General features: G+C 36.7%; 1 protein-coding gene across 1 annotated transcript in view; it reads left to right on the plus strand.

Annotated features, from left to right (window-relative positions):
* The first annotated feature begins 6,057 nt into the window (after nt 1-6,057).
* The window catches only part of lrp1ab (low density lipoprotein receptor-related protein 1Ab), a 119,674-nt gene continuing 101,030 nt past the window's right edge, over nt 6,058-24,701 (plus strand). Inside the window, exon 1 of the mRNA XM_079587355.1 lies at nt 6,058-6,615. Coding sequence (XP_079443481.1) covers nt 6,519-6,615 — 97 coding nt within the window. The 5' untranslated portion in view covers nt 6,058-6,518. The remainder of the gene's footprint in view (nt 6,616-24,701) is intronic.

Raw genomic sequence — 24,701 nt, forward strand, 5'->3', positions numbered from 1 at the left:
AATGATCCTTTAGAAATCAATATGCTCAATCTGGTGCTCAAGAAACATTATTATCAATGTAACATATTATTATCAATGTTGAAAACAATATTTGTGTGGAAACCATTCAACTTTTTTTCAGGATTCTGTGATAAATAGAAAGCTTTTATATGAACACAAATCTTTGGTAACATTATAAATGTCTTTACTGTCTTGTACTGAGATTATATTTTCTCAGGTTGTCTCGCTGGACAATACATATTTTTCTGGGCATTACATATTCGCTGTTTCTAATATATTTCAAATAAAAACGACCACAACGTAATAAATGATGGCGAAGTAATATATCAAGTAATCGACAGCTTTTTCACAAGTCTAAAGCAAAATCTTGTTCATACACCGAGAGAGGGGCTTGCAGCAGGAGGTGGAGGATGAAGTCTTGATGGGGGTTGTGAATATCTTTAGTGTTTGCGCATACCTTGAATTCTTCAGGTGTTGTCAGCATGGCCCTTACCGTAATTATCACCCTGTGGAAGCCTGGCTCACTTCCTTACCTGCTATTTATGACGTCTTCCTTTGAAGGAAATGGACAGAAAGATCATGCATTGTCTTTCAGCTCGCATAGGTTTAAGCGTTTTAGCATTTCCATATTTTGCTGCAAATATTTTGTTTACCAGAAACAGGACACCGCAGCGATATCTTTCCAGTGTCACCATTGGCAGATGCAATCACATTCTGAGCGCAGGGCTGGGAGATTCGCAGGCCTGATTTATGCAACAATGTCTCTTCACTCAAGGCTGTGGGCCAGAGGAGTAATGTTGGCCTAGCAGACATCCCACAGTCCAAGATGTGTGATGTAATTTACCCAATGTTCACACGCATACACAAACACGAAGGCACACTAGAGAAAAGGTCTCAATTGCTGCCAATTATTCATAGCGCTCTCACACATTTGGGTGACGCTCAAAGGTAACGGAAAGCAAGGCTCACAGCTATGCAATATGAGCTATTACTGAGCCGTAACGTTTTCAGGTCCATTTGCTAGCAAGAAACTCATTTCATATACATAGCTACAAACAGCGACGCTATGCATGCACGCAAAATAACACCAGAACTTAATCATCAGGGACTGTGTGATTCAAATCAATAAATCATTACTTTTGTAATTTCGTCTCTCGCACTCCTGACTGTCTGCAGCAGGTTGGTGGAGTCTGGGAACGCAGTGCACCCCCCCCCCCCCCCCCCACCCCCATTGCAACCAGCTCAGTCTCCAGCACTGTGGATGGTGAAGGCGAGGGATTGTGTGCAGATGTGCTTGGAGAGTGGCCAAGCGCTTTGCCCTGAGAGAACATGTGGTCTGGGACTGTTTACGCTGGCACTGTCTCAAATCAACCCCCACACAACATGCTAGGCCTCACAGGACACCACACACACACACACACACACACACACACACACACACACACACACACACACACACACACACACACACACACACACAGAGAGAGAGATCTCTTTCCCCCACTGCTAGTCAGGAGCCGTTCTGCTAACTGATCCGCATCAATCTTCATGTCAATTGTTGATCGTGAGGTGCATCCATTGCCTGAAATAAAGCAAATGTATTTTAAGTAGGCGAATGACTTAATTTAGTTGAAGTTGGCATGAAATTAAAATTCACCCTATTTTCTAAATGGAGGTTATAGGATCTTATTGTGAATGATTCATCCATGCATGTGTTTTATTGTTTTAAATTGCGTTTGAGCTGGTAATTTTTAATCAAACTGTCCTAACTGGATCTTCCCGGGGGAAATGACAGACTTCTCTCTGGTGATGTATGCAGGACTCCTCCAATCATTTAGTCCGCTTAAACCCCGCCCCTGCCACCATTTTTGGGCAACGCCCACATCTCACAATCCAGTCAACACCTGATGGAGAAACAAGTCAGCGCTACAATGTTTTTTTCTCGCTAATTTGATGTGATGTCCGTCACAATACTGAAAAAAAGATCTGTCGCTAATTCCCTTTCATCCTGAAATGCTATAAGTTTGACGTTTATTGGTTCATTATTATCTTTGTTTGCTTAAATCTGATTCCCGGTTTTCAAATACATCAATACATCATGTCAATGTGTTATATTAGATTTTATACCATATTTTATTGGTTCACAAATAAGATTTCAGAGCTATAATGAGAGAAAGGTTTTCTGTTTATAATTACTTCAGTATCTGTCATGACAAGAATTTGAAGCTCTATTATGGTATTTTCTGGGTATTTTTTTATGGATTTGTGTAAGTTTTCATTCACATGCATTTTATGGAGAAAGCAGCATGGACATCCTGCTTAATATCTTTTTGTGTGGTTTGAAAAACATGAGGGTGAATAAATGAAGACAGAATTTTGTGTGAAGTTTCCCTTGAAGGTCTCTTGGATGATACCACGTTTTGATAGGAAGGCATAATAAACCACAGATTCATTGTGGCACAAGATGACAAATCTAACGGCTCACTTGAAACTGGAAAAAAAGAGATTGTTTTACCCAAATTGGCAGCCAAATCGTGCACTGGGTGAGTTTCAGAGACAGTTGAATGCACAGATTGTCACAGATGCCTAGGGGGGAGGAGGTCATTAAGCATGCATGGTTGTCATGCTGTGTCAGACGAAGAGCTTGTTGGATTTATACCCCAATGTACAATGAGCTTTATCACCACCCCCAAGCCTTTCTCCCAGTGAGGCATGGGGAATGAGGGTAGATACGTGTTGAGGCACGTGGACGGACAAACATCCCGACTATGCTACTCCCAGATGCTCCACATAGCCGGAATGCTGTTCTCTTTCCACAACATCTGCCGGCTGCACATCTTCCCAAAAGACTCGACTGGAATGGATGTCCCACATCAGAGACTCTGTCTGTTGTCGTGACCCCGAGTCTCTATGAGTTGCAGATGTCATTCGGATGAAAAATGTATTTATTTATTTTTTTTGTATAGGATTTTCCCCCCAACTGTTTGGCTTCTCAAATGTTAAAAGACATGAAGGTTATTCGACCAAGATTTAAAACTGTGGTATAACATAATTGAATAAATTGAATGTACAGAGTGTGCCAAACAATACAAGGAAACTATCAGGGTGGGTGGATACAAACTGTGAATTTATCAGTGATTCACAGGCTGTATGTTACATGACATCATTTGATCTATTGGACCTTCCTTAAAAAGAAGTCTATTGCGGTATTCCATGCATCATTCTTGGTCATGATTCATGTTTGGCAAGGAGGTATAACTACTTTTTTTGTTGACAGGATTTTTCAGCAACAGCCGGGCGCACTTAATAGTATATTAGGCTACGCTTCAGTGGGAGCTGTAAAATCTTTAAGAGCTGTGTATCTTGTTCAATGTACAACCGTGGGATTTATTAGAGAGGGTGGAACAAAAAGCGCTCAAATAAAATGTAGAAAATGTGCACTCTTCCTTGAGGACAGCTATGGAGAAGAGTTAGACTAATAGTCTGCATGGTTTGTAGTGCCACCCAGTGGCCAGGACACTGGAATAAATTTGATATTTTATGTTTTATGTTTTGTGTCTCTGGAAAATAGTGATCTATGATACTTTATTATGTTGAATATTAATGTTTTTTGTGTGTCTATTTGTTAATGAGACAATGTTGTGTCTATTTGTTAATGTTAGTAGTGTTATTATTTTTAAATGTAATAATTATTATAAGTAATGGGGTTATTATTCAGTATTTCCATGAATTATATGTACATTTTAGACATCTTTGCTCTCATGAAAACTTATAGGTAAGTGAAATGATAAAATTTGCATTCATGGTGTTCCTATGACATATCTTCAATTAAAATATGGGCAATTTAATAAGTAAATATTCATATGTCTATTATCCCAGGTGGGGGCAACTTACCTCAGTAGGGGCCATGTTACCCCTATTAACACAATAAAATTTTAATATTTTGTGTAATAATTAAATTAGTAAATATTTATATTTATTTCCTAATAAAACATTTCAGATTATGCATCGTCACATGCTGAACTTACAGTATCTAAATATGATACAATTTAAAAATAAATAAAAAAAATTCTAAAGGGGGGCATCTTCCCTCATCCTACCCTACTGATGATATCATATATACTGGTAACAACTAACTGCATAAGTGTGCACACACACCCACTGAACTAATATTTAGTTGAGCACTCAGCAGGCTGTTTGTATAGGAGTCTATCAGCTTGCCACACAAAAATTAGCTGTTTTAACAGACTTTTTTTTATATCCACTGTATTTTATTGTATATCAGATTTATTTATAACAAGAATGAGTTTTGATTTTATTCAACAAACACCAGTTGTGAGGAACGTGGAAAAAGTTAGAATTTTTTTATTTACATTTTTAAAGCACATCTCTGATATTTCAGAAAAATATCCCCACCCTCCAAATGTTGAGAGAGAAGATTTTTAAAAGTATTTAATAATTATTCAATTTGTCATGTTTTATTTTTATACTTTCACCATGTAAGCAAGCGCCTTCAATGCTTTAGCCATGCTAAAATGTTGTAGGCCACTTTTCACTCATTATTCTGAATAGCATAAGGCCTATTTACAATATAGCAGCATATGTGACTGTGATGTCTCTTTGTTTCTGGTTGGTGCTCAAAGTGTAAATGCATAAATGAGTTCAAGATATACACAATATAATAAAATGGCACATTCAGACATTGGCCTATTACCTGAGCTTTTTTTTCTGGGATGTATGGCACAAAAGTTCATGACTCTTTTTCCTGCTGTAAGTGAGGTGGATTTTCCAAGCTTCAGATAATTCCAGAGATGTGTTTGTCTGTTCCTTGGACTGTGACATTGAACTTCCTCCTGGAATTTAAGCAATAAAAGACCCACAAAAGGAAACTCCCCTCTTTCAATCATGATTAGTGTTGTTTGAACTGATTTTACAAATGCATTTCCCCCCACATATAATTAGAAAAACTGTTTTATTTCACTCATTAAGTCTTTACTAGTTTATATACTAATGAAGAGTTGTGAAAACACAGTACCTTTGGCAACTATCAACTCCACTCATGCAATGCACTAATTTACATTGACCACTAGATGGACCCATGTCATCTATGTAAGAAAAGAGACAAAAGAACCCGAAGATGAACAAAGAAATAGAGAAAAAGAAACAGCGAGACTTAATTACACATCTACTCTATCAATAAAATTTCAGTCTTAACATGATCAATAACTGTACAGTTACTACCTGAGCTGTTTGTCTGGGCTGTATGAAACAAAAGTTCATGACTCTTTTTTCCTGCTGTTAGTGAGGTGGATTTTCCAAGCTTCGGATAATTCCAGAAATTATGTATTTCTGTTCCTTGGACGGTGACATTAAACTTCATCCTGGATAAAAGACGTGAATTTAAGCAAGAAGGCACAAAAAGACACAAAAGGAAACTCCCCAGTCCCCCCCTCCCCTCTGTCATGTATAAGCATTTAAAAACCTGGTGCATTAAAATTGGGCTATAAATCAAAATTACAAAAAAGGCTAATTTTTAGCCCCCTAAACGTACTTCAAATGTGTCAGTAACTAACTTACAACAACAATAAATTTGGTTTTAGCATTTTTTTATTGTCATTTTTATTACTATTTATATAAGTAGCCTAGTAGGTAGGTTTACTCTTTGTTGTGTTCTTCATCCATCATATGTTTATCATTGATGCTGAAGAAAAACATACAATACAAACTAAAGTAATAGATGTATTAACACATGTGAATTTTAAAACTTAGCCTAATTATTTAATTGCAACAAGTATTCAGCCAAAAACAATTCTTCATACAGGCTAGTCAATTAATAGGCATATAAATGAATTACTACGAGCCATGAAGTGAGAGCCAAGATGGCTGCGTGGCGGGATCAGTTTCCACCGAATGAGGGGGGAAACAAATGGTTATCCGTAAGCTGAGCCGCGCATGCGCAGGAGCCGAGTGCCGCGTAGGGCTTTGAGTTTTTTTGGACTCCTGTCGAGGTGGGTGACGTCATGCAGCAGTCCAGTAGAGGCTCCACTTTCCCCCCTCACTTAAATTGTAACCACCAGCATCAGAAGCGGTGGGGCACAGAAGAGAGGAGCCTTTTTTATTTTATTTTTGCAGCGAGGACCGCTAACTGACGATCTTGTATTTTTTATTATCCTGATTTTGCAAAAGGAATAAATTCATCATAGAGAAGACCGCTTTGATTTTAAGCCATTTTAAAAAAAAGAAGGCACCACAAACCTCTGTTTGCATGCTGTTAATCAGTAAGCAACATACATGACCGTGCCATTGTACAAAACCTCGCCTTTTTAGGCTGGAAAAGCCTTTTTATTTATATATACATTTTAATGATACAATCTCCACCGTGCATATTGTCTGCTCAGCTACATTTTCTAGCGTGTCGGAGGGCGCAAGAAACAACAGACCACGGCGGACAATTGTGAGGTTTGGATGAGGTGTTCGAATCCAGCTTTACGTGAACAATTGTGATATTTTCATAGGCAATGCCATCTTGCAATGCAAACATGCTGGCTGTTGGATTGCTCTACCTGGGAGTAGTTTTTGCAATAGAGGCTGTAGATCCCACCAGAGCCATTGAAGGTGAGTAACCACGATTAAACGTGTTGTTTTGTCCATGCATGCATCTGGAAGACAGTCAGTAAAGTTTTCAGACATGGCCTGGTAATAGTGACCGAGCTACTACAGTGCAGGCTGCTGCTTTCGACACCCACTATGTGGGCAGCAATATGTGATTATTTCAGGTTTGGGGATTGATTTTGAATAAATAAATAGCTTACTGTGTGGAGTATTTGCACAGTTTTGTTATCACCGGTGCTGTGATTGCTACATGTCCTTGTTATCCTCATCCAGACTCGCGCTATTTCATTATGAAACATTCACATTATCAGCATTTGTGCACAGAAGCTACAAATCGCCCGGATTTTTTTAACGCGTTTGTGCCATTGGGGACAGATTGGAGATGTGGGAGTTGAGTTATATTGCAATAGCTTCAATAGGCCTGTGCATTCGCTGTAGTCGTTTATGAATTCAAACGCCTGTCAAATGTTATTCTCGTGCTTGCATGAATTGTTACAGTAGGCTATGAGTGAAAGCGGAGCTCGCCACAGGTCTATTTGCATGCAGTGGACAGGCTCCATATTCCCGCATTCTTAGCGGTCTATTCAAGTGCACGGATAGGCACTAGTGCTTCGTTATCGCCAACAAAAGAGTCTTGTCGATTCTTTAGCGTTTGTTTTGCGTCACGTAAACACCATAATCTGAGACAGAGATATATATTCCACGGCTAATTCCACTCCAACAATCAGGAATCCAAAATCAGTTCATGTCTTGCACTCCAATATTTAGCCCAAGTTTGTACATTTAGTTTATTTAGAAGTGATTTGAATCCCGAGTATGCAGTATGCACTTAACTAGTTTTGCACTAAACCAAGTTTATGCTGCAAATTAACCTGTATTTAATGTTTTTCCATTGAATACTTCTTAGTATTAGTCTTTTTAGCATTAGTATTTTTTTTTAATTTATTGAGTAGTATTTTTTTTTCAAGAATTAAAGCATGCCACAAAACAAATCTGTGTTGGTTTATGGACATTTTAAATGTTTTTCAATATAAAACCTGATTGGACACTGATTTTGATATCAACTAAAAAAAAAGATTCGAGTAGCATTTTTCCTCCCTTTTTAATGTTGACAAGCCTATTGCCTGTGCACTTTTATTTGGTTAGTTACATTTAAATATTTGGTTATTAAACATTTAGCATTCTGTTTTTTTCCTTCTGTCAGTCCAGTGACCCATTTTTGAGTTGTTACCCACCAGTTGAGAACCACCAAGATAATTCATAGTATGCTTGTCTTTGTCTGACACATCTGATTGTTCCAAGGCAGTTTGAGGTATTTAAGTTGGCTAAATATTTTAAATTACCAAAAAGCTTGACCTAGTTATTCCTTTTTATAGCTTTTGTTTTATAGTTTGTGATGTTAACTATAATGACCCACATAAATGCGGTGCCTACAAAGCACACCGGATGCCTTTTGAATAAATACTCCAGATAGTTTTCGGTGACATCTGTATAAATTATGCAACAGTCCTTTTTAGTAGGGCTCAGAAAAATGGCCTACAAATGGCCTACATTTTGAATTATGCAGATCTAAATGCAATGCTCATGCCAGAGAAATAAGTGCATGTAGGCCTGATCAGAAGTCATTAACTAGGTAGTGCATCGCATCTTAACTGCAAAAAAACTCTTTTTATTTGTCTTAACGGGATAGTTCACCCAAAAATGTAAATTCTATCATCTTATATTTATTCTCATGTCATTCCAAGCCTATTTGACTTTATTATCTCTGTGGAACATTCTCATTAAATATTTACTAAATGAAAGCCAGTGATGTTCAGTGTTGTTTTTGGAGCGCATTGATTTTATTTTATGGACAAAAAAATGTAACACTGGAACACAAAATAACACATTTAGTTATTTTGATTATCCCTTTAAACTTATTACATTAATCTGTAATCTTCAGTTACTTAAGGAAACATTTGTGTAATTTATATGACTGTTGAATCAATTAGATATGAACAATTGTGCCGTGGGTCATATGATGTAGTCGTTCAACTTGTTTGTTCTGCACATTTAACCCACGTGCAGCCACCTCAGACGGCCTGTCAGATGATTTTGACTGTCGCAGATGAGTCGCCTCTGCTGATCTCTGATAATAGGTTTAGTTGCGACCGCAAAAAATGAACCAAATGAACCTCAGGAGACCTCAGATGAACCGTTATCTTGTCTAGACAGGATTTGGTGCCTGAGGGATGTGGGTATTTTTATTATACTGGAACGAAGATTACTGTCATAAACAAATATTCTATATTTAAACACTCCTCATTCATGAAATTAATGAGATGAGATTTTCTTGGCATGGAATGAGAGTAATATGTTGGTTTTATGCTATGTGAATGACCTGGGAGTTTGTGTGCTTTGTGAAAAACGAGGAGGAAGTGGTCTGGCGGACAGAGACGAGGTTCTTGTGTTGTATTATCTTGCTCCACCTCCACCCTCTCTGGAACATCTGGATAGAGCAGAGACATTATTCTAGACCACCTCATAACTAACTTTAGGGGAGGAATAGGAAAGCACGGCAGACCATTAGTGACCAGCCTTGGCGTGCAAGTTTGGGAGTATGTATCTGCAAAGCCATTGCCTCACTGTTAGATCACATGTAATGCCAATCACTGATTTAATGTACATGTTAGCATTTGGCTTCATGGAATGCAGAGTGACCCTTGCAGTGGTTCAGGCGTAGGTGGTGAGTGGGCCCGTGCTGGAATCAGTCTACTGTCAATGACTACAGCAGGAGGAACTCGCGGCTTTGTGTGGATCACTGTTGGAACAGGAGAACTGATGCTTTTTCAGTGTTGGAGTAGATACGTTTTTCTGCTTTGGAACTAGGGGTGGGCGATATGACCAAAATCTTATCAAGATACGAGTAATTTTATGTCACGAAAACGTCACAGTGTTTCCCCTAGGATTTAAAAAAAAAATTAATTACCCCTTAAACCATGACTTCTGACAAGTTTTGTGGATAGAAATGGACATTTTAAGACATACAAATATGACATACCATCAACAGATTCGAGGCCTGATTGTGTGCTTTAAACCCAAATAAGTGTATTTTTTCTGTTGAAAATAAAAGTTGTTTGGAAGAATCTGGTTAACCAAACAGTTGATGTACCGCAGTGACTTCTATAGTATATATTTTTTGTACTATGGAAGTCAATGGGGACCAGCAACTATTTGGTTAGCCACATTCTTCAGAATATCTTCTTTTGTGTTCAGCACAAGAAATTAATTAATACAGGTTTAGAACAACATTAGTGTGAGTAAAGACTGACACAATTTTAATTTTTGGGTGAACTATCCCTTTAAGGACAAGCGGCAGCGTGTTTACTATTATATGGGTACTGTCTCTTTAAGACCTGAACACGACGCGTCTAATGTAAATGCGTCACTTTAAGAGCGACTTGCTTGAATCTCATATACTCGCGTGTTTTCTTTCTCAACAGTTTACATTCACTTACGACATAAATGACTGTTGACTTGCAAAGACTGGTTACTTTAACACATATGTCTATGTTTTTAACCATTCGAGCCCAGTTAGTTAGCAAAAAGCACTCAGTTCAGTTCTAAAGTAGGCTATACTATTATATGAATATTTCGAATTAACTTTTATTTAAAGTTTTCATTTTAATTTCAGTGTAAGTTTTAGTAATTGTATGTGTGTAATTTTGTTGTATGTGCTTTTATTTATATTATTTTTAAGTTGTAGTCATTTTAGTACTTCTAACAAACTTAATTTATTTCATTTGGACACGTTTTTTTTTACGTTTAAGATGTTTATCTAATATTTTTTATTTTATTTAAGCTTTATTTCAATTTACATTGTTTTCATTTTTTTGTTTAGTTTAGAGAATAGCAATACTGATTTAAGGGTTGCCAAAGTTAATGAGCAAACTGTTATCATTTAAAAACTTAAATTTCTCAGCACTGTCTATTAGTTGCTTTTTAAAAACATATTACAGGTTATGTTATGTTTTATTTTTACTTAAATGTTTTCATTCAGGTTTCTTTAACAATAACACTGATCGTAACCAACCAATCTTTTTGTCCTCTGCTTGATCAGTGCATTATCTTAAGTACACACCTGTCTTTGTGGCTCAGATACTCCGGAGGTTTCTACAATCCTCTTATAGTCTGAGATAAATCCATGAATCCTCCCACATTCATACATTAATACATCTACTCATACATTGAGTTTTCATTCAACCATTCGTTTCTCCCACGCCATCTCTGTTCCATTTGATGAATGAATAGAGCTACATTATAAACCCCTTGGTAACATTTTCGTTCAGGCTTGGATTTCTTTTTGTTGTTGTTAGTTGAAGAGCACTGCAACAGCAAAGTCTGTTACGTAACCTTTATTTGAAGTGAACACTGCACAGCAGATATTCAGATGTGACCGCTTACTCACTTAAGGAGGAATATTCCAGGTTCTATGCATCTGTGACACACTGTCAGCTCTGTTTGATGTGCTGGTTTTTGAGGTCGCAAAATGGCGAATTCTTATAGCTTGTGAATATTATTTAGGTTATGTACAAATATTTTAACATTATATTTTACTATTTCTATAATATTGTTTAGGGGTGTAACGGTTCGAATTACTCACGCTTTGGTTTTAGAGTCACGGTTTTGGTATGGTTCGGTATGCATATGTTCAGGGAAAAAAGGACTACTGTCAAATAAAACTAAAGAAAGTAAGTACAAATAATCGAAACCACAAGCAACAGCACAAATTAATACAGTAGAGCAAAGGCACATATAAAATAAACAGGGCTTTTCAAGTTTTTCAGGTATAACAGTCTAACAACATTGCATATAATCTGTATAATTTTTTTTTTTTAGATGAATCATCATTATTAAAGTTACAAAAGCTATTCAGTCAAGAGCAGTGAGTGATTTCCTTGTCTTTTGTTTTTTTGATTTAACCTTAAGCAGGAATATTTGTCTGCTGTCACTAAGACACAATGCACGAATTCAGTACACTGATACTGATACAAATGCATTGTCTTTATCGACTGTTTACGGTCACTTAAGACAAACTACTATGTTTGCTAGGATACTCACCAAGTCTGGCAAGTTGACATGAATTTGCAAGACTTGAAAGAGGACTCAACATTTGCGTGCTGTCTGAGACGTGGTTTTACGTGTACGCGCAAGTTTTCATTTCCATTTTCTTGGGCTTGAAGGTTTAAATTGGCAAGGCTTAAATGAGTTTAGTTTAAACACAGATAGCATCGTGTACTGTTCAGGTCTCACCTGCTCTCGAGCGCTATCAACACCCGGGTGATGACGGCTTGAATGACTGCTCATATTAGAGCATATGCCACTCGCATTGAACAAGGTTAAGGTGAAGCCAAAATGCGTATCTATCGACAGAAACATACATTAGCCGAACTCTGCCTGTCTCTGTTTTATGCGTTGTTATTTTCAACAAACCATATTATAGATGTGCATCGTCAGATTTGAGATGAATCGCGGTGCAACTGCATACAATGGGTGGAGAACGGTACACCCCAAGTACTAAAAAAATAGTGTCCGCACTTGTGCATGTAATGTTGGAAAGAGAGATTTTACTGTCCGTATAGCTTAACTTGCAATGAATCCGGAACCTTCCTATTTAGATTATTCACGGCTTTGACCGAAAATCTACAGTTTCAACAGTTTATTTTTGTCAGCGTACAGGAATTGTCTTTTGAAATAAGAAAAGCACAATGTAATAGCATTAGATTGCTCAGCTGGAGTCTTACCACCCAGGGCCCGAGGAGGCTCTAATCTCCCTCTTTTAACCTCCCCTCTTCCTGGGAAACACGGTAGACTCCTTTGGGACTGAGGGCTAAACCTGGATTTGCATAACCAACTCGATATCGCATGGTTCCTCCTTGTGTGAGAGGTTTGGAGCTGTGGATGAAAGGATATTGTTGATGGTATTGAGCTAAATATGCTGTAATTGGTGTTTTCGGTTTGCGGTATTAATGTTTACCCTATTTAACTGCTACACCCAGGAGGACATGACTGCATGTAGCTAAACACAAGTAGGTGGGTGCTGTTGATGTGCCAGTGACAGGAAACATAAGCGAGTGGTTAGCAAGTGCTTCTGTCAACTACTAGGTTCTTTTTGGTGGGATGTCATGATTATCACAGACATGGGATGTTGTGTGAAGTGTTTGGCTGTTTCTTTAGAGTCTGAAGATCTGATGATGTTGAAGGTTTGAAATGGATTGCCTTCTTCCTTCCTCACATGAGGCGCAAACATGGCTGCTCAAATGTTGAGGCCAATTGTCATGTTTTCTAAACACCCCACACTCACGCACTAGAACTCTTATATCTTTCTCTTTTTTTACCTTTTCAATTTCTCTCATTCACTCTTTTTTGTTTATTCTACCGTTCAAAAGTTTGAGATCTGTATGATTTTGTTGATTTAAAAAAAATAAGTCTCTTATGCTCATCAAGACTGTTTAGTTGCTTAATAAAACAGTAAAAGCAATAATAGTTACAATTTCAAGTCGTTTTCTTTTTTAGTATATTTTAAAATTAAATTTATTCCTGTGATGTCAAAGCTGTCTTCAGTGTCACATGATCATTCTAATATGCTGATTTAGTCCTCAAGTAAAATTTCTTATTATTATCAATGCTGAAACCAGTTGTGCTGCTTAATATTTTTGTGGAAACCGTGATGCATTTAGTCAGGATTCTTTGATGAATAGAAAGTTCAAAGAACTGCATTTATTTAAAAAAGATAAAAATTTTAATGAATCCTCGCTGAATATATTTCAGCCCTAATTTAATGCCCTAATTCCCTTCCAAAAAAAACCTACATATACAGTATATAAGCACCATAAAGTTATATTAAAAGTAGTACATATCACTTGTGTGCTATATATGCCAAGGCTTATGAAGCCAATCAAATATACAATCTTTATTCCTTTTTTGTCATTTTAGGAGCACAAAAAAATAAAAATAAAAAATCACCTCCCTTTGTTTTCAGCGGATACAATAAAATCATACGGCTTTGGAAGGTGTAGGGGTTTAGTAAATCATGAAATAACTTTTATTTGTTGGTGACTTCAACTCAATGAAGCTTTTGTCTTGGTTTACGCTCCTCATCGTCACTCTCATCTGGCTGTCAGAGAACTCCTCATGTATTACTCATCCTGGAGATGGACAGCAGTTACTAGTAGAAATGTACAATTGGCGGTCATGAAAATGACTGGGGCCTTTATTGTGCCCTTGGCCCTGACTTGTAATCAGTCATTGTGTTGTTTATATGAAATGACCGGTATTAGGAAAGAAACAGGTGTTCTGTGGACATCAAACCTGCCCTTTAATAGTTTCATGGGTAGTTCACACCTGGGAACTTGCCTGGGCAGCTCCTATAATCTCAGTGAATCATGTTCACTGATCCATGTGTCAGATATAAAATATTTTATTAAGGCTAGAAAGCCATTGTGATAGCTTAGTAAATACAGTCGGGATAAATGTTTAACTGAAAGGGAGACTATGCAAATAATAGCTACTTGTTATGTTAAAAGAGAGTCAGTTGATCAATATACAATGAGGACCTTTCATGAATAGATTATTTGTGAGTGCAGAGGAGGGCGGCCTCAATGTAGCACTTTCATTTTTATTTTGGTGAAAAGGTATTGTTTTACGATTATATTTATTGTATTTTCCATTTCAAATTGCAGGTAAAAGAAAATATAAACCATTAATCTGTGATTTAACAATAACAATAATGAGTGGGCACTTTAATTTATTACAATACTCCTTTATCAGTTTTCACTTAGTTAACACTTAACTTATTTTTTGCTGTCCTATTTTATTCCCTCCAAATATCATTATACTGCAGCAAGTGTTATTGTGAACTTAAACCATTCAAATATTTTTTTATTGAAATAAAGTTGAAGTAAAATATAAAAATTCGATTTAAAACTTAAAAAAATAAATTAAAGTGAAAAAAAATGAAAGCTAATAATAAAAAATACATTTAACCAAAAACTGATGAGCACGTAATTAAAAGAAAAGATTCAAATTGAAACTGAAAATATGAAAAAAATAATCAAATTAAAACATTAATAAATACTATAATAAGCTAGTATACATAATGCTAAAATAACAAGCCCACGAGTGTATAATACTCATTAGTTCTTCTCATTAGCCATAAGAAACTAGATTTTCTATAATATCAGAAATCAATTTGGGTCAATATGAGGGAACATCAAAATGGACATGATCTCCCAAGCTGAACACCAACTGCCAAGCGCTTACAGGGTTGACAAAATTCCAGTTTCAGATCCCTGATACATAACTGATAAATGTTTGGCTAGTCTAGACTGCATGTACAACCTGGTATCTAGAAGCCATCTTTAAGATTTTGGGATGTTCACTCCTTAAAAAATGTTTTACTGCCCATTCACACTTTTAATTTCCTCATTAGAGAATATAACTTATCGGGATTAGATACGGCAGCCGTAATATAGCAGTTTAGCCATGTACTGTATATACGTCCTGAAAGTGGACCTTACCTTCTCAAACGTGGGTACAAAGTTTGCTTTTGTGTTTAAATTAGGAGGTAATGAATCCACATTTTCAAGGTATCATCATAAAACATACCGAAGCAAGATCTTTATGAAAACCAGGCAGAAAATGAGCAGAAATGTGTTGATACCATGTGCACGTCTGGTGGGCACTTACAGTCAGAATGACTGTTCAGAGGGTCTGACCACATCATGTGTGAGCAGCAGGCCAGTACATGGTGCCTTATTCACAAAGCTCTCTTGTTTGACCGTATTGTCCTGTTGTGTGTGTGTGTGTCTGCACGCTTCAGTGTGCAAGTACACTCAATGTGTTTTTGAGGCCCTTTTCTACATTTCGAAGGAGGTGGACCCCCGACCTGCTCAGTATGGTGTTCCTCAAACGGGTCACTGGACTGTGTTTGACACTGGCGTTCAGCATAAAAATAGAGCTCAATGAACAGAGAATGTAGCCTAATAGCTCTTCCCTTTACCCTTATGTTAACACATATCCTTTCCCAGGGGTACTGCAATGTTGTGCTGAAAAGGTGGCAAAATGCAGTGGTAAGAACTATCTTGTCCCTGTAGATTTCTCCAACTTTCTCTGTTGGAAGCCTCGTTCCTAGTGGCAGTGACTCAGTTGGTGGATGTTGCTTAGTTTATGTATTGTGGCTTGTAGTCAGTGTTCTTGCTGGATGCCTTAAGATTATAGCTATAGTAGGCTGCATATTTGGCCTTTCGAAAAATCTGATTGTGTATTGCTTTAAAAAAGATATTTTTTTTATACACACACAGTACCGTTCAGAAGAAATACATGATGAATACATATGATTTGATGAAAAATACAGTAAAAACTGTAATATTGTGAAATTTTACGACAATTTAAAATAACTGTTTTCTATTTTAGTATGTTTTAAAATGTAAATTATTCATGTGATGGCAAAGCTGAATTTTGAGCATTATTACTCCAGTCTTCAGTGTCACATGATCCTTCAGAAACCATTCTTGTATATGCTTATTTGGTGCTCTAGAAACGTTTTTTTAATTATTAATGTTTAGCTTCCACACCTGCAGGTCTGTGAGGCAGATGGAAAATTCCTAAAGGGAGGAGAGCAGTGCAGGCTGATGAGAACTGATCTCTCATTTTCTTTCTGTCGTTTCCCCTCTCTCTTTGCCTGTTTTCTCTGTATTATATGTTACAACTTCTAATTACAAACAGGATCTTCAGGAATTTCCCAGAGAATGCATAACAGAGAATCAAAAGATTATGTAGCAGCGTTTGGTGAAACTTCAAGAAATGTTCTGCTCTGTAATAAGAACCACCCTGATATAATTGTCATTTTCAGCAAAAATCTCAACTCCGTTCCAAAATTCCATTGTGGGCTCCAAAGACCCGAGGTAAACCCGAGAACTCGCCTTTTACAAGCCCATATCCTTACAGAGGACGAGTCTGCAGATGAAATCAATTAAAAGGTGCTGGAATGTGTGGCCAAGGTCTGGAGCTGATTTGGAGGGGCGTTGCGCTGTGCGGGGGAAGTTGAGACTGAGGGGCTGAAAGTGGGTCACGATTCTTACTAGGGCTGCCTGGGAATCGATACAGGTGTCCCGATTCAATTTTCGATTTGATTCAATGATTACATTTTCACTGTAAAAGTAATAAATTAATAAAATAGTTATTGTTTTTGACCCATGTATCCTCCTTGTATTGTAATAAATAAGGTTATGATATCCAAAATTTTAGATGCCACTAAAATGTAACAATTCTCGATTCCAATTTCACTACCACAGATATATATATATATATATATATATATATATATATATATATATACACACACACACATTTCAAAGCTTATTAAAGACAAGTAAACCGTCATTAATAATAAAATAAAAAAATAAACTACAAGTAAAATCATATAATAAATGCATACAATAGTTTGAATAACATTAATAACATAGACAGTGCTATCACTTTGACTAATGCACGTATCCAATATAATGATACACATGTATTCTCTACTGTTTATTTAAGCCAGAGTTCTCTTTCGCTTGAATGCTTAAATTTGCAAGGCTTGAAATGTGTGCAAATGATAAACATTCGTGACCATGCAGCACTGTGACAGTTCCTTCAACTGTCTGAGTGTCTGGAACGTCTTTCATGCTGAAAGCCACACCTGCATCCGCCATAATAAGCACTGAATTGAGTTATCTAGTCTTTTATGAATTCGCTGCCCTTGCCATTTTTTCTGCTTTCTGTGGTTTCACTGTGATACGGTAGGGGGCGCTATTATGCGTCTGCTGACCGAGTACATTATCTCCAGATCAAAACACAGGCAAAGAAGCAGTATGTAAGCTCGTATGTTAAGCAGATGCATGTAAAAAGTAAAAAAAATAGAATACAATGCTGAATAAAGTCTTATTTTGTGTTATTTTTGGACCAAAAAGTATTTTCGATGCTTCAAAAACTTCTAACTAACCCACTGATGTCACATGGACTACTTTGATGATGTTTTTATTACCTTTCTGGACATGGACAGTATACCGTATATACATTTTCAATGGAGGGACAGAAATCTCTCGGACTAAATCTAAAATATCTTAAACTGTGTTCCGAAGATGAACGGAGGTCTTACGGGCTTAGAACGACATGAGGGTGAGTCATTAATGACATTATTTTCATTTTTGGGTGAACTAACCCTTTAATGTCCCTGTATGTAAACAGGGACAATTCGTACAATAACGGGAAACCCGCAACAGAAATAATTAACTTTTCCTCCATTTTGCTTAGGAACTAATGTGGTCGGAACCAAAGTTTACAGGATTGTGTTCTCTGGTATCCTCTCAGGCGGAGGACTTCTGCATTCCGATTGGTTGCCGCCGAACCGCGTCATAGCTTATTATCATAAAGTTGACAATTTCGAACTCTTCTCGCCGTCCAAGACGCGCCGCACCGCCCTCGCCGGAGGTCGCCGCCGGCTCTCATTGAAAATGAATGGCTTCCGGTCAATTTGACGCTCTCGCCGCCGGCGGTGTGAACGCACAGTATGTTTTGATCATCTTACTTAATCTGATCCAGACTTAGTCTTGGGAAAAAATGCGGTTTTCAAAAATGCAATGCTTAATTTTTTTCTTAATGAAACTTAACCACATTCAAGTGTTGAATAAAAAAAAAGAATGCTAGAATAAAATGGAAGATCAGCTAAGATTAGCTTTGAGGTGAACTGATTAGAATTGTGCAAAATGTTTTCGATGGGTTTCCTCAAAGATTATTTGACTATTTAGGATTAAAGGATTTAAATTAATATTCTGTCGTGTCCTCATTTACACAACATCATGCCATTCCAAACCTCTATGACTTTCTTTCTTCTGTCAAACATAAAAATATATTTTATATTTTAAATGTATTTTTTTCATACAATGGAAGTCAGTAGGCTCCAATTTAGTTTGGTTCCCAACATCATTATTTTGTTCCACAGAAGAAAGTAAGTGCAAATTGTCCTGTTTTGTTGAACTATCCCCCGTTCAGGAAAAACATTTGGTTTTGGGTTTATGTGACCAAAAAGGATGAATTTTATTGTGGCATATTTAAATAAAATAATAATACATTCTTGCTTTCAAAAATATGTAGACATGTCGCTGTCAGGCGGAAATAGACAAATATATCTTGATAAATTAGTGAACTAGTTGATTGTTGGCCCATTCGAGGTTGTAGGCTACAGATATTTTCCAATCTGATAATGCTGTCCAGCAGACTTGTGAAGGTGTTCCCACACTCCTGGTCAAGTATTAGTGTAAAATGTACCAAGGCAGCATTTATGTTTGTTTTCTATTTTTATATTATCTCTCAACGAAACTAGGAGCAAGTCCAAGCAAACGTAACAGAGATAAACAAAAGTCCTTGGAAGTAGAGTGTGCCAAAGTGTCTTGTGAGTATATTTTGGAATGAACCAGGAGCGTGTTCACAATCTAAGTATGATATCCTGATTACAGCCCCAAAGCATAAATACACGTGTACATGTCTGCACATTGCTGTTTGCTAACGCATGCTGGTTCCTTTTTTGCTTCCGTTCAGCGTTTTCCCCACTATCTGTAAAGCGGATACTTCTTTTAGTGAAAAATCGATAGTGTGCCTTCCATTCCGCTGTCAGCCCGGAGGGTACGGGTGAACATTGAACGACGGTGATGTATGAATGATTGTTTTTTTAGCCTAATTTCTTTGGAATTTCATCTCATTAGAAACTGGCCCCATTTTTCAGCGCCCAGCACAACTAAGGGTTGTCCTAGAAAATTAACATCAGAGGACAAACTTATAAATTGGTTAAACTCCCTCGGCCAGATTTTAGAGAAAAGATCAATGTTTTTATCCTGTGAAGGTGCCTGGATGTAAAACACTCCTGTCATTTTTAAATGCCCAAGACAAAGCGCAAATGAATGAAACGGAAGTTTCTCCCGCATTTAATTTGGCCGGTCTTCTGGCCGGCTCCCAGCCCTTGTGTGGAAACAGCTTTTGTTATAACAGGACTGTGGTATTTCGAATGACTGCAGTGTGATGTTGGGTCGCTTAGCTCAAGGAGTCCTGGCCGGTGCACCTTTTTGGGATGCTCCTGATGTTTGCAGTTGGGTGCAGGCCCAGAGGAACAAATAAAGGCCTTCTTCATTCCCCACCATAGACTCCGATGCTTTGAAATGATTAACAGTCCCCCTTGATTTGCACCTTCAAAAACTTGTCAGTAGTTTGGCTGTGCATTTGGAAAAAAACAGGGGTCTGAATTAACAATCCACATCTCTGTCTGAAATATTTGTGTGCTTTGAATGAAGGCAAGCTCTGTGGGAAAAGTTGCTTGTGTACTCGGTTCCCCCCAACGACCCCAAAACCTCCAATTAGAGTCACAGACTCTCCTCCTCGCGGTCGCTCGCTGCTGCTGTGTGATCGTGCGTTAAATTTAGACGCTGAGTGTTTTTAGTGTTGCTTTTTATGTACAGTCAGTGGCATGAGTGATGAGAATGCCTTGTCTGGTTGAACGATTTAGACCTTAGGAACGCAGTCAATAACAGTGTCAAACTTGTCCTCCAATGCTTCTCGCTTAATGCTGTTGATGGTGATATGAGCATAAGTACTTATAGATTAATATCTCTCTCAATGTTTGGTAATTTGGGTTATTATTATTAAGCATTTTTACCTTATTTTATTTTCAATTAGTTTTTTACATCGTTTAGTTTTTGTTAGTTTTCACTCGGGTCATTTTAGTTTACTTTTAGTTTAAGTTTAGTTTCAGTTTATTTGTTTTTGACATTAGTATTTTAGGGCTGCCTAAAAAGGTTTCAAGTTTTAAAAAATAAATACAATCTAGATTAATTTGATATCTTTTTTTTTAGGTTTCAGTATTTCCCAGGTTTGAATTATTCACTTAACAAATGTTTTCATTTAAAATGTAATTAATAACACGTTTTTGAGATAATTGCCAGTCATGGGTGGGTATAGATATGCATATCTCCATTACCAGCTGTCTCCATATTTTAGAAGCTAACAGTCTCTTATATAGTCCTCCTCCTCTCCTGAACTTCTATTCAGGGCTTGTAAAGTTTTATATGCACTTTCCACTTTGTATCTATCATCCTCCTAATGCTGCTGACCGGATCTCTGAGAGCTTAACTGGTGCACTGGAACAAAGCATAGTTCTACAAGCTTGTTTGGGAACGGATAAAAAGTCCTGGATGTTGACATGCCTTGTGTTTATTGGATCCTGTGAGCGGTCCTGAAGGAGAACTCACAACAAGGTTTTAAGTAGTTTCGTTCTTGTGTGTGTTAGTTGATTTTGGCAAAAATAGTATGGGGTTGTTTGCAGAACTTGTTGTTGTTTTTTTGTGCGTTTTTTGCAATTGTTTTTGTATGTTGTAATATGAGCTAGACTGTTGCTAAATGTTTCTTTCAGTCATACTTTTAGTTTTTACTCCATCTAGCTGTACTTAGGCTAAATGCTCGAACGTGTCTTGTGTTAATGACAATCCAAGATGGTCGACAAGAATCGGACGATAAAGGCTTAACGTAAAAATTGGCCATGTCCGATATTAATTTTTTTTGCCTTTTCCGATAAGAAGAGGATGTTGTTAGAGTAATAAAATTGGCAAAAAGTTACTTCTGTTTATATATAATTAAAGCAGTAATTGATGTGATAAAATCACAAGTCTGATTTGATTTAATGGTCTATAGCCTACATAAGTAAAACATAATAAACAAACATGACACACACACATATATATATATATTTTTTTGTTGTTTTTTTTACATAATGAAAATAAATTTAAGCAGCTTTTTAGAATTTTTATTCAAGGCTATTGCAATAATTTCCCAAAATGTCATTTGTGTAGAAATATTACAAAGTCTGTAGATATGAAACTAGAGCATAAGGTTATGAGGTGCATTATGTGAATGCTTGGCTAAAGAGATGTCTTTTTTTCCTTCTTTTTTTTTTTTACATGCCAAATGTTTTGATGTTTAAAATGATGATCAAATGAATTGGATGACAATCTATTTCCCACTCACAGATGGCTGCACAGCACTGGGAAACCAGGTTATTCTGAATACTTTCCGAAATGAAAGAGATGTGTCTTTAATCTAGATTTAAACTGGGAGACGGAGTCTGAGCCCCGAACATTATCAGGAAGGCTATTCCAGATTTTAGGAGACAGATGTGAAAATGCTATCCCTCCTTTTAGTGGACTTCGATATACTAGGTACTACCAGAAGCCCTGAGTTTTGTGATTTTAAAGAACGTGATGGATTGTAGGGCAATAGAAGATCAGTTAAATACACAGAAGCTAAACCGTTTAGGGCCTTAAAGGTCAGTAGCAATACTTTGTAACTGATATGGAACTTATCCAGTGTAGAGATGATTTAAAATTGCTGTTATGTGATCATAATATTTTCTTGACCTAGTAAGAACTTTAGCAGCTGCATTTTGGACTAATTGTAGCTTGTTTATTGAGGATGCATGAATGCATGACCTAACTTTTCTGCATCGGAAACGGATAGCATGTTCCGGAGCTTAGCGATTTTTCTGAGATGGAAGAAGGCTGTTTTTGTAACATGAAATATGAAGACAAGTTTCTCAGGTCTTTAACTGTGGAGGATGATGTAACAGTACATCCTTCTAAATGCAAATTATCTTCAAAGAGATTCTGTGTAGTGTACAGGTTTTTGGTCCAATAAGTAATACCTCAGTCTTATCTGAATTTAATAGAAGAAAATTCTCACACTCTGTCAACTTGGATAAATATAGAGATTTCATCTGGTCGTGATGAAATAAATAACTAAATTAAATGTATTATAAAAACAAATATAATCGGCATAACAGTAGAAACTAATTCCATGTTTTCTTATAACATTACCAAGTGGCAGCATATATATTGAAAATAGCAGAGGGCCTAACACAGATCCTTGCGGTACTCCATAATTTACTGACATTATCTTTGATTTTTCCCTTGTCTTAAAAAGACAAAATAGAAACTGTCTGAACCACCTTAATGCCTGTCCTTGAATACCAGTGTATTTTTGTAGTCGATCTAAGAGTATTTTATGATCTATAGTGTCAAACGCAGCAGCACTAAGATCAAGTAAAACTAGTATTGAGATACAGCCTGGGTCAGAAGCTAAAAGTGTAAGTCATTTATAATTTTAATGAGTGCCGTTTCTGTGCTATGATGGGGCCTGAATCCAGACTGAATTTTTTTATTATTATATGTGTTACTTTATACATTATAAAAAATGCACAAAAAATTATTATAAAAAAAGCACAATTGAGCGTACACAACTTTTTTGTATTTTAGACATAAATGGAAGATTATAAATGGGTCTGTAATTTGCTAATTAATTTGGATCTAATTGTGGTTTCTTAAGGAGAGGCTTAATAACTGCCAGCATGAAAGGTCTTGGGACCTATGTCATGACCTAGAGATAAAGACGAGTTAATAATATTGAGAAGAGGCTCTTCTGGTACAGGTAACAACTCTTTCAGTAGTTTAGTGGGTAATGATCTAATAAACATTTTGTTACGGTAGTCCAGATGCAATAAGTTGATTTAGCTATTCCCGTCCTGTAGTTGTAAAGCACTGCAATTGTTTATGAGTGGCGATAATTGAGCCTGAATCATAAAACACTGTCAAAGGTTGTACATTTACAATTGCATTTCTGATGCTTTCGATTTTGAAGTGAAGAAATTCATGTACTGGTAGTCATTACTACTAAACTGTGATGAAATATTTAGTTCAGGTGATGTCTGTTTATTTGTTATTCTAGCTGTACTAAATAGCCTAAAATGTTTAATTATTTTCTAGTAGTTTGCGGAGATGCTCGGCCCTGGCTGCTTTTAGAGCCTTTTTATAACGGGAAGTGCTGTCTTTCCACGCGATTCTAAAGACCTCTAAATTAGTTTGTTTTGATTTACGCTCTAGATTACAAATTTCTCTCTTGATAGCGTGTGTAGCACATGGTGCATTACTTTTCTTTCTGACCTTTTTTAATCTGATTGTGCAACACAACAGTTTCTTATGTACTAGAGAAAATGGTGCCCATACAGCTAGTCATGTCCTCTAGTTCATTTGTGTGTTTGGGTACACTGAGCAGCTGAGACAGATCAGGCATGAATCTATCTATAGTATTTGGGAGAATTGTTTTACCTGGCCGATAACACTGCACACATGGCACTTTTCAGTAGTATGCAAGTTACAAGGTAGTGATCTGTGACATCATCACTTTTGCGGTAGAATATCTATCAGTAGGATTGTTTCCGAGATAAAATTAAACCTAGTGTATGATTAAAATGATGAGTGGGTCTAGTTACGTTTTGCTTGACCCCAAAGGAGTTTAATAAATCTGTAAAGGCAGCCCCTAACACATCATTTGTATAATTATCAACATGAATGGTAAAAATCACAGACAATCAATGCTTTATCACAGAAGAACTGGGATAAAAGTTTATAGTTCAGATATAATCACTGATGTTTACGGTACCGGTCAATATAGAGCAAATTACCGTTTGAAAGTATTTCATCGTTTTGCCTCTAGGTTGCGACAAGTGACTGTTAACATTTTTTATTTATCATTGAATCATCTATTCAAGAAATTTGTTTGAAAACGCTGATTCATTCAGTAATGAAAACAAGTGAAGTATTTATGAGTGAGTCATTGAATCATTCATTCAAACAGATTTAAAAATAAAAATCATAATAATGTTAATTAATTAATTTAATATAGACTTTAGCAAATAACATTTAGTCAGGGCCTCTAGTAAATTACATGTTTTTTTGTTTAGCTGTCTGTTCAAAATCGTGGGAGAATCGCAATCTCTATTTGAAACCAAAATTATGATTCTCAATTTATCCTGAATCGTGAAGCTCTACTTACGAGTGGACATTTCTCTGAGCCCACCGCAAGTCTCGCACATCAGGCTATTTTACCTAATATTTGTGTTGTTGTGCATATTACTGAACTTTGTTAGCTTAGCAACATGCTAACTTCAAACTCTACTGTAGCCATTTATGAAA

Source organism: Phoxinus phoxinus, assembly GCF_949152265.1.
Source record: "Phoxinus phoxinus genome assembly, chromosome: 18".
In the NCBI taxonomy this organism is placed as follows: domain Eukaryota; kingdom Metazoa; phylum Chordata; class Actinopteri; order Cypriniformes; family Leuciscidae; genus Phoxinus; species Phoxinus phoxinus.